The sequence below is a fragment of the Entelurus aequoreus genome, linkage group LG09 (assembly GCF_033978785.1).
Source record: "Entelurus aequoreus isolate RoL-2023_Sb linkage group LG09, RoL_Eaeq_v1.1, whole genome shotgun sequence".
Taxonomy (NCBI): Eukaryota; Metazoa; Chordata; class Actinopteri; order Syngnathiformes; family Syngnathidae; genus Entelurus; species Entelurus aequoreus.
This window is the reverse complement of record NC_084739.1, coordinates 39,214,306-39,231,343: the sequence shown is the minus strand read 5'-3', so window position 1 is coordinate 39,231,343 and position 17,038 is coordinate 39,214,306. Positions and strand designations below refer to the sequence as shown.

The window sequence follows — 17,038 nt, the reverse complement described above, 5'->3', positions numbered from 1 at the left end:
GTGTAATTGTTTGGTTGTAAAATGTTAAGGTGGTATTATTAAATAGATGTCGGTGTTGAGCAGGACCGATAATCAGCATTTCTGTTTTCTTAGCGTTGAGTTGCAAAAAGTTAGCGGACATCCATTGTTTAATTTCATTAAGACACGCCTCCAGCTGACTACAATCCGGCGTGTTGGTCAGCTTTAGGGGCATGTAGAGTTGGGTGTCATCAGCATAACAGTGAAAGCTAACACCGTATTTGCGTATGATGTCACCTAGCGGCAGCATGTAAATACTAAAGAGTGCAGGGCCAAGAACCGAACCCTGGGGAACTCCGCACGTTACCTTAACATAGTCCGAGGTCACTTTGTTATGGGAGACGCACTGCATCCTGTCAGTAAGATAAGAGTTAAACCAAGACAAGGCTAAGTCTGACATCCCAATACGCGTTTTGATACGCTCTAATAAAATATTACGATCAACAGTATCGAAAGCGGCGCTAAGATCAAGAAGCAGCAACATAGATGACGCATCAGAATCCATCGTTAGCAATAGATCATTAGTCATTTTTGCGAGGGCTGTCTCCGTAGAGTGATTTGCCCTGAAACCGGATTGAAAAGATTCACAGAGATTGTTAGACGCTAAGTGTTCATTTAGCTGCTGTGCGACAATTTTTTCGAGGATTTTCGAGATAAACGGAAGGTGGGACACCGGCCGGTAGTTTACCATGAGGTCAGGATTGAGGTTAGATCTTTTGAGTAGAGGATGAATAACCGCTTTTTTGTATGCTAGTGGAACAGTGCCAGAGGAAAGTGATAAGTTTATAATATTTAACACTGATGGACCTAATAAAACAAAAAGCTCCTTGATAAGTTTCCCAGGAATTGGGTCAAGTAAACATGTTGTTTGTTTTGTCCCATTTACACATTTTAACAATTCCTCCAATGTTATTTCATCAAAGAGAGAGACACTATTTTGGAGGGCAGTGTCCGTCGTATATACAGTCGTATCTGTGTTAATAGAACCCAGTTGTAGCTGAGATGCATTGTCTTTAATCTCTTTTCTAATGACTTCAATTTTCTTATTAAAGAAATTCATAAAGTCATCTGCTGAGTGGGTGGAGCTACTGGGAGGAGTCCCTTGTTGGGTTAGCGATGCTACTGTACTAAACAAAAATTTAGGATCATTTTTGTTGAGGTGGATGAGATTTGAGTAATATTTAGCTTCAGCTGAGGTAAGCATGCGTTTATAAGTTATTAAACTATCACTCCATGCTTAATGGAAAACCTCAAGTTTAGTCGCACGCCATTTGCGTTCCAGCTTTCTACATGATAATTTCTGGGCTTTAGTTTCTTCTGTAAACCATGCGGTACGCCTTTATAAAAATAATTCCCACAGATAAAGTAATATTGGTGTAAATTACTTTGATTCACAGCTTATCTAATAACTGCTACCAGTTATTATTTCTTTGATTAAAAAAAACAAACAAAAACAAAAACTTTAAAAAAAGAGCAATAATAAAGAGCCAGTCTTTTGAACGGCTCTCTTACAAGGAACGACTCCTCAAGATTTGGCTACAATCAAAGAGCCAAGAATCCCATCCCATTGCATATTACACAATATCTGGAATGCAAAAGCTGTAGAGCTGCTCTTATCAATATCTGCATTAAAAGCCTGCGGCCTCGTCCTCTCATCTGAGTGTGGGCCAAGTGGACAGGACATTTCAAAGTCACTCCATTGATGAAACACACTACTCATTAGATGAAAAATGTAAATTAGACAGCCAGTTTATGCCAGCCTTGCTTGAGCAATAACTCCTCCGTGTCACAACACAAATTAGACTAACAAGTAGGGGTGTAACGGTACGTGTATTTGTATTGAATCGTTTCGCTACGGGGGTTTTGGTTCGGTTCAGAGGTGTACCGAACGAGTTTCCACACGAACATATTAAGTAGCCGCCTCCGCTTCCTTCTGCCTCTGTTTCTGTCAGTACTCTACACAGCACCCATGCAGCATTGTCCCACCCACACAACCATCTGATTGGTTACAAACAGAGCGGTAACAGCCAATCAGCAGTGCATATTCAGAGCGATAACAGCCAATCAGCAGTGCGTATTCAGAGCGCATGTAGTCAGTGCTTAGCGTTTAGCAGGTAAGCATCAGGCAGCGGACTCTCCCCAAATGATAATAAACACCTCCCAGTCAACTACTAGTAACATCACTATGAGCCTGTTGACCTTCTAGAAATATGAAAGGCAGCTCAGCTCGCTCGCAGTCCTGGCTTGAGGTGAAGGCTAATTCGCTTTTAGCGTAACGTTAGCGGTGTGTGTGGTTGTGTGTGTGTGTGTGTGTGTGTTACGGACAGCAAAGCCCTGTCTGTCTGTTATTTCACTTGACCTTTTTCTGTGTTGATTGAGCTGTGTTGAAGCGGCAAAAAAGGACATTATGTTAAATGAAGAGTTTCTGTCTCTGATAGTTTATATAATAATGTAACTGCATCATTAAGCGTACATGAACTCCATGGTGTTCAGGGATGAATAGTCTCTCCTATTGCTATGGTACCATTTTTTCAGCTATAGTTACATTAATCATTAGTAATGCAGCAGCCTAGTTTTGAATGAAAGGGTCCCTGCTATCACATGTTGATAACAATATAACATTTACATAATAAATCAACTACAGGCTTCCCAAATGCTTTAATAAATTAAGCAGGATGAGTTGACTTGAAACTGTTTAATGTTGCACTTTTTATATGTAGAAGAAAAGTTTTGTCATTTTATTTAATCTGAGCAACAACTTGAGGCAGTTTAATGTTGATTAACGTGGGCAGAATTATTATAATGTTCCCGAATGTTAAAAGGATAAAGCCATTGTTTACAAATTTGGTAAATAAATAACCCAAAAATGTATATTTTGTTGTTTTCTTACTGTACCGAAAATTAACCGAACCATGACCTCTAAACTGAGGAACGTACCGAACCGAAATTTTTGAGTACCGTTACACCCCTACTAACAAGACTGTAAAGCCAAAAAACAAGTGCAGTGATGTTGTTAGGTTAGAGTTAGAGTTAGAGTATGAGTTTATTTCGAACATGCAAGCATACAACATGATACATCACAATTTCCAGTTTATCTTTTCAACATGTTCGAAAAGGAGTAGGAAGAAGCAGACCTTATTTAATCCTACCCCTTTTCTTTACATAACAGTTGCTGAAACTTTTTTATTCACTTCCTGTTCTCAATGTATTCACAATAACTACATAGGTAATCACAATAAAAATAAATAAATACATAATAGTAAGAATTTAATAAAAATAATTGGTGAAATAAGTCATATTTCATGTGATGAGATAAGTAAGATTAAATAAATTGAGAATGTTTGTCATGGTTCTTCTTCTTTGTACTTTGTAAACACTTTAAGTTTGAAGAGTTTCTTGATGTGGATCATATTAGTACATTGTTTGATTGCTTTGCTTAATCCATTCCATAATTTAATTCCACATATTGATATACTGAAGGTCTTAAGTGTTGTACGTGCGTACAAATGTTTTAAATTAAATTTTTCTCTAAGATTATATTTCTCCTCTTTTGTTGAGAAGAATTGTTGTATATTCTTGGGTAGCAGGTATAGTTTGCTTTGTGCATAATTTTAGCTGTTTGCAAATTCACTATGTCGTGGAATTTCAGTATCTTTGATTCAATAAATAAAGGATTTGTATGTTCTCTATATCCAACATTATGTATTATTCTAACTGATCTTTTTTGTAACACCGTTAATGAATGAAGTGTACTTTTGTAATTATTTCCCATATTTCTACACAGTAGCTCAGATATGGTAACACTATGTGAGCAGTAGAGAATATGAAGTGATTTTTTGTCTAGAACATGTTTTGCTTTATTCATTATTGACGTGTTTCTTGCTACTTTATGTTGTATATTTTTTACGTGAGATTTCCAGTTCAATTTATCATCAATCATTATACCTAGAAATGTGGTTTCATTTACTCTTTCAATTTCTATTCCGTCTATTTGTATTTGTGTTTGACTTTCTCTACTACTGTTACCAAATAGCATTATTTTAGTTTTGCTGAGATTCAACGATAATCTATTTTTGTCAAACCATCTCTTTAATTTGTTAATTTCTTCTGTTATTATTTGTATTATCTCCTGTGTGTTCTCTCCTGAACAAAACGCTGTTGTATCATCCGCAAATAATACTAACTTTAAATCTTTTGTAACTTTACAAATGTCATTTATATAGAGATTGAATAATTTAGGTCCTAGTATTGATCCCTGAGGTACACCACAGGATATATTTAGCGTTGTAGACATGTGTTCGCCTAGCTTCACGTATTGTTTCCTGTTCGTTAGATAACTTCTTATCCAGTTTAAGACTAACCCTCTGATGCCATATCGTTCTAGTTTTTTGATTAAAATATTGTGATTAATTGTGTCAAATGCTTTAGTTAGATCCATAAAAACTGCTGCTGCACATTTTTTACTGTCTATTGCATTGGTAATTTCCTCTGTTATTTCAATTAAAGCCATTGAAGTTGAGACATTAGCTCTGTATCCATATTGGTTCTCTTCAAGTATTCTATTTTTATTTATGAAACTCTCTAATCTGTTATTAAACAGTTTTTCAATGATTTTAGAAAAATTGTGGAAGTAAAGAAACAGGTCTATAATTTGTAAATTGATGTTTATCTCCAGTCTTATAAATTGGTGCAACTTTAGCTATTTTCATTTTGTTTGGGAATGTACCTGTTTGAAATGATAGATTACTAATATACATTAATGGTCCTGAGATCTCTCCTATAACCTTTTTTATCGTTTCCATATCAATTCCATTACAATCAGTTGAAGTCTTAGATTTACATTTTTTCACGATTGTAACTATTTCCTCCTGTGTCACATTACTGAGGAACATGGAGTTGGGATTTCGCTCTATGGTATCATTATATTCCTCAATTGGAACTGGGTCTGGAATCCTTTCTTCCAAATTTGGTCCAATATTTACAAAATAATTATTGAAGCTTTCAACTACTTCCTTTATGTTGTCATTTTTTTTATTTCCGTCTAAAAAGTATTGAGGGTAGTCCCTCTTTGTTCCATTTTTAATAATGCTAATGAGGATGCCCCATGTTGCTCTCATATTATTTTTGTTCCTGTCCAATAATTCACTGTAATATTCTTTTCTACATGATCGTAGTATATCTGTTAACTTGTTTTTATACTTTTTGTACTTAATTTCTGCCTCTATAGTTCTTTGTGCTATAAATTCTCTATATAGTGTATTCTTCTTCTTACAAGCATTTTTTAATCCTTTTTTCATCCATGGTTGTTTATTCTTTCTCTGCTTGTTACTGAGTTGTATCCATGGACAATGTTTGTCATAAAGTATTATGAACTTGTTTAAGAAATGTTCATATGCTTCATCAACCTCTTTTTCATTGTACACATTGTCCCAATCTTGCTTTTGTAGCTCACTTTTGAAAGCAGTCATCCTTAGAACCCACAAACCGTGATTTGAGGGGGTCCCTGGGAAATTCAATGTATATTTTTTTCTAGTCGTAAAATTTCAATAATAAGTTGCTTTAATCAAATTAAGAAAGTGTACGAACATAATTACACCACCTATTAAAATTACGAAAAGGTTTGAAACCTAACTTCAAACACTTTACTCAACATGGACGTCATAACTTCATCACAGCTCACCTTTTAGCATTTACACCCAGCACTAGAGGTGGGAATCTCTGGGCACCTCAAGATTTAATTATGATTCAGGAGATATGATTAGATTAAAAATAGATTATTAATGCATCTGTTATGTACAAGGGGAGTAGACGGCACAGACACAAGGGGGCGTAGTATTTAACTCTATGATTTATTATATATATATATAAATAAATAAATATATATATATATATATATATATATATATATATATATATATATATATATATATATATATATATATATATATATATATATATATATATATATATATATAATAACAAACAATAATAATATTAATCGCTATCTCCTCTCTGAGCTGCCACCTTACCGTGGTAGAGGAGTTTGCGTGTCCCAATGATCCTAGGAGCTATGTTGTCCGGGGGCTTTATGCCCCCTGGTAGGGTCTCCCAAGACAAACTGCTCCTAGGTGAGGGATCAGACAAAGAGCAGCTCGAAGACCTCAATGAGAAATAAAAACTATGGACCCAGATTTCCCTCGCCCGGACGCGGGTCACCGGGGCCCCCCTCTGGAGCCAGGCCCGGAGGTGGGGCACGATGGCGAGCGCCTGGTGACCGGGCCTGTCCCCATGGGGCCCGGCCGGGCACAGCCCGAAGAGACAACGTGGGTTCCCCCTCCAATGGGCTCACCACCCATAGCAGGGGTCGTAGAGGTCGGGTGCGATGTGAGCTAGGCGGCAGCCGAAGGCAGGGCACTTGCCGGTCCGATCCTCGGCTACAGAAGCTAGCTCTTGGGACGTGGAACGTCACCTCGCTGGGGGGGAAAGAGCCTGAGCTAGTGCGCGAGGTGGAGAAGTTCCGACTAGACTTAGTCGGACTCACTTCGACGCACAGCAAGGGCTCTGGAACCAGTTCTCTCGAGAGGGGCTGGACTCTCTTCTACTCTGGCGTTGCCAGCAGTGAGAGGCGACGGGTTGGGGTGGCAATTCTTGTTTCCCCCCGGCTCAGAACCTGCATGTTGGAGTTCAACCCAGTGGACGAGAGGGTAGCATCCCTCCGCCTTCGGGTGGGGGAACGGGTCCTGACTGTGGTTTGCGCTTAGGCGCCAAACCGCAGCTCAGAGTACCCACCCTTTTTGGATTCACTCGAGGGAGTACTTGAGAGTGCTCCCCCGGGTGATTCCCTCGTTCTACTGGGGGACTTCAACGCTCATGTTGGCAGCGACAGTGAAACCTGGAGAGGCGTGATTGAGAAGAATGGCTGCCCGGATCTGAACCCGAGCGGTGTTTTGTTATTGGACTTTTGTGCCCGTCACAGATTGTCCATAACGAACACCATGTTCAAACATAAGGGTGTCCATATGTGCACTTGGCACCAGGACACCCTAGGCCGCAGTTCCATGATCGACTTTGTAGTTGTGTCGTCGGATTTGCGGCCTCATGTTTTGGACACTCGGGTGAAGAGAGGGGCGGAGCTTTCTACCGATCACCACCTGGTGGTGAGTTGGCTGCGATGGTGGGAGAGGATGCCGGACAGACCTGGCAGGCCCAAACGCATTGTGAGGGTTTGCTGGGAACGTCTGGCAGAGTCTCCTGTCAGAGAGAGTTTCAATTCCCACCTCCGGATGAACTTTGAACATGTCACGAGGGAGGTGCTGGACATTGAGTCCGAATGGTTGGTGGACACCGGCGGTGAGGGATGCCGTCAAGCTGAAGAAGGAGTCCTATCGGGTTCTTTTGGCTCATAGGACTCCTGAGGCAGCGGACAGGTACCGACAGGCCAAGCGGTGTGCGGCTTCGGCGGTCGCGGAGGCAAAAACTCGGACATGGGAGGAGTTCGGGGAAGCCATGGAAAACGACTTCCGGACGGCTTCGAAGCGATTCTGGACCACCATCCGCCGCCTCAGGAAGGGGAAGCAGTGCACTATCAACACCGTGTACGGTGAGGATGGTGTTCTGCTGACCTTGACTGCGGATGTTGTGGATCGGTGGAGGGAATACTTCGAAGACCTCCTCAATCCCACCAACACGTCTTCCCATGAGGAAGCAGTGCCTGGGGAATCTGTGGTGGGCTCTCCTATTTCTGGGGCTGAGGTTGCTGAGGTAGTTAAAAAGCTCCTCTGTGGCAAGGCCCCGGGGGTGGATGAGATCCGCCCGGAGTTCCTTAAGGCTCTGGATGCTGTGGGGCTGTCTTGGTTGACAAGACTCTGCAGCATCGCGTGGACATCGGGGGCGGTACCTCTGGATTGGCAGACCGGGGTGGTGGTTCCTCTCTTTAAGAAGGGGAACCGGAGGGTGTGTTCTAACTATCGTGGGCTCACACTCCTCAGCCTTCCCGGTAAGGTCTATTCAGGTGTGCTGGAGAGGAGGCTACGCCGGATAGTTGAACCTCGGATTCAGGAGGAACAGTGTGGTTTTCGTCCTGGTCGTGGAACTGTGGACCAGCTCTATACTCTCGGCAGGGTCCTTGAGGGTGCATGGGAGTTTGCCCAACCAGTCTACATGTGTTTTGTGGACTTGGAGAAGGCATTCGACCGTGTCCCTCGGGAAGTCCTTTGGGGAGTGCTCAGAGAGTATGGGGTATCGGACTGTCTGATTGTGGCGGTCCGCTCCCTGTATGATCAGTGCCAGAGTTTGGTCCGCATTGCCGGCAGTAAGTCGGACACGTTTCCAGTGAGGGTTGGACTCCGCCAAGGCTGCCCTTTGTCACCGATTCTGTTCATAACTTTTATGGACAGAATTTCTAGGCGCAGTCAAGGCGTTGAGGGGATCTGGTTTGGTGGTTGCAGGATTAGGTCTCTGCTTTTTGCAGATGATGTGGTCCTGATGGCTTCATCTGGCCAGGATCTTCAGCTCTCGCTGGATCGGTTCGCAACTGAGTGTGAAGCGACTGGGATGAGAATCAGCACCTCCAAGTCCGAATCCATGGTTCTCGCCCGGAAAAGGGTGGAGTGCCATCTCCGGGTTGCGGAGGAGACCCTGCCCCAAGTGGAGGAGTTCAAGTACCTCGGAGTCTTGTTCACGAGTGAGGGAAGAGTGGATCGTGAGATCGACAGGCGGATCGGTGCGGCGTCTTCAGTAATGCGGACGCTGTATCGATCCGTTGTGGTGAAGAAGGAGCTGAGCCGGAAGGCAAAGCTCTCAATTTACCGGTCGATCTACGTTCCCATCCTCACCTATATATATAAAGGACAAGATCACGGGTACAAGCGGCCGAAATGAGTTTCCTCCGCCGGGTGGCGGGGCTCTCCCTTAGAGATAGGGTGAGAAGCTCTGCTATCCGGGGGGAGCTCAAAGTAAAACCGCTGCTCCTCCACATCGAGAGGAGCTAGATGAGGTGTTTCGGGCATCTGGTCAGGATGCCACCCGAACGCCTCCCTAGGGAGGTGTTTTGGGCACGTCCGACCGGTAGGAGGCCACGGGGAAGACCCAGGACACGTTGGGAAGACTATGTCTCCCGGCTGGCCTGGGAACGCCTCGGGATCCCCCGGGAGGAGCTGGACGAAGTGGCTGGGGAGAGGGAAGTCTGGGCTTCCCTGCTTAAGCTGCTGCCCCCGCGACCCGACCTCGGATAAGCGGAAGAAGATGGATGGAATAATATTAATCAACAAGGGAACGGAGTGTGACAAAAATCCAAGAGTGTACGGTGTGTGACTATATGTGGGAATTACTTGCTGAGTGTTACCATGAGTGTTGAGCGAGAGGCAAGTCCAAAAGGGGCAGGGCAGGCTCATAGATCCGTGATCCAAGCGGGAGGTCCGTGAGGCTGGAGAGAGGCGTCCTGAGGTCCGTTTCCAAAGCGAGGGGTCGATGATCGAGGGAGGCAGTCAGAGTCCAGAGGAGAATCCAGGGAAGTGAGGTGCACAGCTCACTTCCAAGGCGACGGAGGATATGTACGTGAACAGAAGATTACATTCTGGCCTGGAACGCAGGTATGCACTGGCTTAAGAAGCCCAGGGAGATCATCAACCACAGGTGCGCTAAGTGCTCATTGCTTGCAGCTGCTTGCTGCCGCTGGAGTGACGCGTGCAGGTGCGCTCTTGGAGGCGCAATCAACAGAGCGCACAGATCAGTGCGCATTGGCATGCGCCCGGGCTGTGACAGCATTTTCAATTTATGTATATTAATGCAGTTTTAAATTTATTTTTGTTTCAGTAAATGTCTCCTAATTTCCACTGAATGCGGAACGGCCACAGACCGGCTTCACCGCGGGAGGGCACCATCGTCTGGAAATCCCCACCCCCGTTCTGTTGCGGCTCTGTCATGCAGCGGAATAGCGCAGACTTTTACGATCACGTGAAAAAGGAGATACAGTAGTAATAAAGCAAGCAACAAAACCTTTATTCTGTCCTTCCAGAAAAGCAGAAGCAAATAAACTTGGTCCTGCCGCTTTATTTTTTGCAGGAAGCAACAAAAGTTACAACAGTAACATCACACCTGGCGAACGTGTCACACAATCAGTCTTCTGCTTTTCTGGTCTCAAATCAGCTGACATTTGACACAGGCCCCCATATTCCATTTAGCTGCCCGAGATATGCTTGTACATTATTCTTTAGTTTTGGGCCTCCAAAATTAGCATGTCCTCATCCATTTGTGTCAACAAGATGAAATTAAGTCTGAAAACCTTTGACAAGTTGACTTCAGGTCCATCACCAACTATTAAAAACTTTCAAAGTGTAAAACACGGTCCTCCTTGAAGACGGAGTATTTTATTTTGAAAGTAAACCGAATACTCTATTTTGTATTTGAGATAATGGTAAAACAGACCAACGGGCAAAGTTCTTCTCCATCTTTTCAATTAGAGGCAAAAATTTTGCCCGGAGCATATCAGACATAGCCGGAGTAATAAGGATTCCCAAGTAAGGAATCCCGTCATGTGCCCATTTGAATGCCGTTAAAGATCGTGGTAACTGTTTAGCTAAGGAATTAATCGGAAACAGCTCACTTTTTTGGTAGTTAAGTTTGTAACCCGAGTATGTGCCAAACCGCTCCAGAATGTCAAATATTACCGGGAGTGAGCTAGCAGGGTCCGAGATGTACAAGAGCAGGTCATCCGCATAAAGCGAGACTTTGTGCACCGTGTCCGACCGGGTGATACCTTTAAAGCCTGCCTCCGCGCGCAGCCAAAGAGCAAGGGGTTCTATCGCAATAGCAAACAGTAATGGAGACAACGGGCAACCTTGTCTAGTGCCTCTTTTAAGAAAAATTGGGGCGGATAGTGTATTATTTGTACGTACCGAAGCTACTGGGGACGAGTACAAAAGTTTAACCCAGAGAATGAAATCCTCATTAAAACCAAACCGACCCATCACTTCAAATAGATATTCCCATTCAACCCTGTCAAAGGCTTTCTCCGCATCGAGGGATACTACCACCTCCGGGGTCGAGGGGTTTGGCGAATGGATAATATTTAGGAGGCGCCGAGTGTTGTGTGAGGATTGCCGGCCTAGCATAAAACCTGTTTGATCCAACGAGATGATGGAAGGCATCACCCTTTGGAGCCGGAGAGCGAGAACCTTGGATAGAATTTTTAGATCTACAATTAAGAGCAAAATTGGTCTATAGCCTCTGCAAAGCAGGGGGTCTTTCTCTTTTTTTAGGATGAGAGAAATGGTGGCCCTCGATAAGGTTTCTGGGAGGCGATGCTGCAGAAAAGCTTCATTATACATGTCTTTTAGAGCCGGAGCAAGAACACTGGAGAAAGCTTTGTAATATTCTGCACTAAAGCCATCCGGGCCGGGTGACTTATTGCTCTGTAATGATTTGATGGCTTCTGTAATCTCAATGACATTAATGGGCTGGCCCAGGCCCCTCGCAGCCCCACATTCTATTTGGGGGAATGTTTTATCGCTAAACAGTTCATCTGAGGAAGGGGGGCAGTCTGAGGTATATAATGTTGTATAAAATGCAGCAAATGTTTCATTAATCTTAGCTGGACCAGTATGTAGTTCTCCTGTGTTAGAGCGAATAGACGTGATTAGTCTCGAAGATGCTTCCTCCCTGACCCGGTGGGCTAAGAGCCTGCCAGCTTTTTCCCCAGATTCAAAAAATCGTTGTCTGGATTTGAGCAGTTGTAATTTCGCTCTATTGACAGACATAAGGTCAAAGTCAGTTTGTAGGCGAAGGCGTTCTTTATATAGTGTCGGGTCTGGGTTTGAAGCGTATTTATCGTCAAGATCCTTAATCTTGCGGAGCAGCCCAGTGATTTGAATGGTCTCTGTCTTATTTAGATTTGAAACAAAAGATATAAGTTGACCTCTAATATAGGCTTTAGATGCCTCCCATAGTATACCTCTTCCGATTTCTGGTGAGTCGTTCAGTTCGAAAAAACACTTGATTTGATCTTGTAGGAAATTCCTATAACGGTCTTCTGCTAATAAGGCTGAATTGAATCGCCATTGTTTAAGGGGTCTAGGTTGAGTGTCCATATTGATGTCGACTGAGGTGGGGGCATGATCCGAGATTACAATACTATGGTAATTACATGTTTTGGTTTTGGAAAGTAGTCTATTGTCGAGAAGAAAGAAGTCTATCCGAGTGTAAGTGTGATGTACATGGGAGAAATAGGTAAATTGTTTAATTGTAGGGGAGGCATGTCTCCACGGGTCTGTAAGACCTAACTGTTTAGCAAAAGTATCCAGCGTTTTAGCTGAATTAGATAAGGGAGCCAGTTTGTTAGATGATCGATCCAGTACAGGATCCTGCACCAGGTTAAAGTCCCCGCCCATAATGATAAAATGGTTTCCAATGTTCGGAAATGATGTAAACAATTTAGTCAAATAAGAATTGTCATCCCAGTTGGGTCCATAAACGCTAGCGAGTATGACTGGGGTGCCTTGCAGCTTTCCGGACACAATAATATAACGACCAGCCGGGTCTGCTACAATTTGATTGAGTTCGAACAAAATATTTTTACGAATGAGGATAGCTGTGCCCCTGGCCCTTTCGTTGATTTTTGAATGGAAAATATGGCTGATCCAGCCTCTTTTAAGTCGTGAAATCTCTCTGTTGCGAAGGTGGGTCTCCTGAATGAAAAATATATCTCCTTTGAGGTGTTGCAAATGGGTCAAGACCCTCCCTATTTTAGTGGCGCTCCCCACTCCCCTCACGTTCCATGAAACAAATCTAAGTGTATTACTGGTGCTTGTCATACCTCACCATGTCCAACTAGGAGAGCAGAACGGGCTGATGTATACAAGCAGGTCAGGAGGGGGGCTGATGCATGATAACTGGGAAATGCAGAGAGTACTGGTAAGAGGAGGGGATGAAACAGAAGCGTGAGAGGAAGGAATGAAGAGATAAACAAACCAATAAAAACACATACATATAGAAAACACAACAGACTCACACACATACTCGCAGACACAACAACATACAACAATGCCAGGTGGGTTAAACCTGGGAACCACCTACAGGGCCATCGTCCCAGGACCTGAGAACCCCATTGTCGAAACTGAACCTTAAAGGCCTACTGAAAGCCACTACTACCGACCACGCAGTCTGATAGTTTATATATCAATGATGAAATCTTAACATTGCAACACATGCCAATACGGCCGGGTTAACTTATAAAGTGACATTTTAAAATTCCCGGGAAATATCCGGCTGAAACATCGCGGTATGATGACGTATGCGCGTGATGAAGTCCGAGTAACGGAAGTTATGGTACCCCGTAGAATCCTATACAAAAAGCTCTGTTTTCATTTCATAATTCCACAGTATTCTGGACATCTTTTGCAATTTTTTTAATGAACAATGAAGGCTGCAAAGAAGACAGTTGTAGGTGGGATCAGTGTATTAGCAGCGGACTACAGCAACACAACCAGGAGGACTTTGTTGGAGCGCTAGCCGCGCTAGCCGCCGACTTCACCTTGACTTCCTACGTCTCCGGGCCGCCAAACGCATCGGGTGAAGTCCTTCGTCCTTCTGCCGATCGCTGGAACGCAGGTGAGCACGGGTGTTGATGAGCAAATGAGGGCTGGCTGGCGTAGGTGGAGAGCTAATGTATTTAGCATAGCTCTGTGCAGTCCGATTGCTAAGTTAGCTTCAATGGCGTCGTTAGCACAGCATTGTTAACCTTCGCCAGCCTGGAAAGCATTAACCGTGTATTTACATGTCCACGGTTTAATAGTATTGTTGATTTTCTATCTATACTTCCAGTCACGGGTTTATTTCTTTTGTTTCTATATGCAGTTAAAGCAAGATGCTATCACGTTAGCTCGTAGCTAAAGCATTTCGCCGATGTATTGTCGTGGAGATAAAAGGCACTGAATGTCCATTTCGCGTTCTCGACTCTCATTTTCAAGAGGATATAGTATCCGAGGTGGTTTAAAATACAAATCTGTGATCTACAATAGAAAAAGGAGAACGTGGAATCCAATGAGCCAGCTTGTACCTAAGTTACGGTCAGAGCGAAAAAAGATACGTCCATCGCTGCCTCTCAAGTCATTCACTGTAACGTTCCTCATCAACGAATCTTTCATCCTCGCTGAAATTAATGGGGTAATCATCACTTTCTCGGTCCGAATCTCTCTCGCTCCATTGTAAACAACGGGGAATTGTGAGGAATCCTAGCTCCTGTGACGTCACGCTACTTCCGGTACAGGCAAGGCTTTTTTTTATCAGCGAGCAAAAGTTGCAAACTTTATCGTCGATTTTCTCTACTAAATCCTTTCAGCAAAAATATGGCAATATCGCGAAATGATCAAGTATGACACATAGAATGGATCTGCTATTCCCGTTTAAATAAAAAAAAATCATTTCAGTAGGCCTTTAAGTGTCCTTTTCACAGCAGTGCGCTGTCCTTGCGCCTGCGTGGACGTATCCAAATTCGGCTTCCGTTTTTTTCCACCTCCCGAGAGCAACAGATTGGCTCCAACTGAGTCAGAACATTTTAAAGTGCATCAAAACTGCAATATATTCCCTCAGGAAACATAGTACCCAGTACTAAGATAACTTCAGAAAGCGAGAAAAATAGATTATAAAGTATAAACAACTCAAAAAGCATATAGTAACATAAAGTACAAGTGGTGCCATGTACATATACATATATACACACACATATATATATATATATATATATATATATATGTATACATACATACACACACACCCATGCATGAACGTGTATACCATCATGGATGTGTGGGTATGGAATAACAGTAACCAACCAAGAGATAAGTAGGTCAGCAGTTAGGTCAAATAACAACAGAAAAAGTAAACCACGGTATAAGAATATATATCTATTAGAACATGTTAAATAAATGTAAAGGGGAGACAAAATAATTTGCGTGTCGTTGTAGTAAAATAAAACAGAATTACCAATATTGCGGGTTGTTTAAACAATACTGATAATTGTATATTAACCAGGTTAGCTCTAGAATGTCAGTATAATATATTAGCTGAAAGGTTAAACAAAGAGTGAATGAAAGTGGATCCAATGAGTGACCACACAGATGTAATATTCACGGTCAGGCCTGGAGTTGGCGATATGTTAGGATGGTTAACCGTGATAAAGCAGGCGTTGATTGTTAAGGTTGGTGCCGGCAGTGTGGCCTCCAGACATGGCTGCAGTTAGCCAAGCTAGCGCCGTCCTGCCATGCACTGTGGGGTAGTCACATCGTATCAAATAAAGTTTCAATAAAGTCATACCAACTGAGGTTACTCCTTTGCATGTTCTTGGCTGCGTTGATTGTGGGATTTGACAAAATCTTGGGCGTCTTTGAGAGATGCGAGTCGTCGTCTCTTCCCATCCTCGGTTGAAACCATTAGCTTAGCCGGATAGTGGACTGCTGGTTTGAGGCCCAGATTGTAGAGATCCCTCATGACGTCCAGGTACACGGCCCGCTGTTCCAGTATTTCAGGGCAGTAGTCTTCGAAGATGTGTATCGGTGAGTCCTTGTACTTTAGTTTGCCCCTGAGTTTCCAAGCTTCCCGCACCACCAGCTCCCTCGTCTGGAATCGGTGGAAGCATATCACGATAGCATGCGGTCTCTCACCGGGGCCTGGCTTTGCTGTTAGCGAGCGGTGGGCACGGTCCAGCTCCGGGGTCGACGACAGCGTGTGGTCACCCAAGACTTCGACCAGCAGTTGAGAGAAGAACGTTGTTGGGTTTGGACCTTCGATGTTTTCGGGTACGCCGACAATTCTTATGTTGTTCCGACAACTTCTGCTCTCCAACTCTATTAGCTTAGCTTTTAGCCTCGCGTTCTCCTCGGTTACGAATGTTAGCTTGGTGTTCATAGCCAGCATATCCTGGCTGGTCGTGTCGGCAAACAGTTCTAGTGAGGAGAGGCGCTTCTGGTTTTCCAGAAGTGTGGTCTGAATACAGTCCAGCGTGTTGTTGAGTTTGGAAAAGGCGGAGTTAAACTCCGACGAGAGAGAAGTTTTGTGGTCCGCTAGCATTGTAGTTAGCGTAGCCATGATGGTACTTGCCGCCAAATCCTCCTTCCTTTGCGCTTCCTTTTTGGCTCTGTTAGACATTTTCTCATTTAGCGCGAACAGGTATTAGTACTATTAAAACGTTAGTAGCAGTTACTGCATTCAGTCGAGCTATACAGAATGGTAGGAATGAAATTTGCGGGAGCGTGAAAAAAGTGCGACTACTCCATCTTGTCGCTAACCGGAAGTTTCCCTTGTTGAAGTTTTTAGCGCTTCCATATGGAGTCAACTAACAGATATAAGTTGGAACTATATGCTACTTTGTGTTAGAAATGGCAACAGGATGCATGTGCATGTACGAGCCAGTCTGCCCCACAACAAGAGGATAGAGACAAAGAAGTAGCTTACTGAGTATGTAGGACTACAATGGCGGACTCGCACAAAGCTCTTCAGGTAAATCTATACCATACATGGAGATATCCACTGACGTCACACTTGGGAACAACGTCACAAATGGGGCAAGTTCCAAATGGCTTGATGTAGGAAGTATGGATGAAGGCAAGTTTGTTTAATACATATATCAATATCATGCCTCCATGGTTAGATTTCAAATTGTCGGGACTTATGCAGATCAGAATTACACAAAAATAGGTACTAATAGGTAAGAAAAGTTGATTTGGCATTATAGGGCCCCTTTAACTCCCAGTGGATGCACGAATACAATAATCATAACAATGATGCATTAATATGATTTGTATTATCCACTGATGACAATCCTATGTGTGTCCGCTAATCTCTTCTTTATGCTCTGAATTAAAGTGAAATGTGACATATTTATAATCACATTTAAAGAGAATAAAGACAGGTAATGACATATTTTCAAAATTCCTATTCTGGTCTCTTCGTATTTATTTATTGACTTTTGTGGTAAAAAAATTCCTTATTTCAAAACAAAACCAAATTATTTACAGCAGCGGTGTCA

At 43.1% G+C, this 17,038-nt stretch overlaps 1 protein-coding gene across 3 annotated transcripts in view; it reads right to left on the bottom strand.

Moving 5' to 3' along the window:
• opn3 (opsin 3) overlaps positions 1–17,038 on the bottom strand; it is a 59,336-nt gene that overhangs the window by 37,794 nt on the left and 4,504 nt on the right. For 2 of the 3 annotated variants that reach the window (XM_062057709.1, XM_062057711.1), the window contains exon 2: positions 12,835–12,924. The exons of the other annotated variant lie outside the window; for it this stretch is intronic. In XM_062057709.1, coding sequence (XP_061913693.1) covers positions 12,835–12,924 — 90 coding nt within the window. The remainder of the gene's footprint in view (positions 1–12,834; positions 12,925–17,038) is intronic. 3 annotated transcript variants of the gene reach the window in all.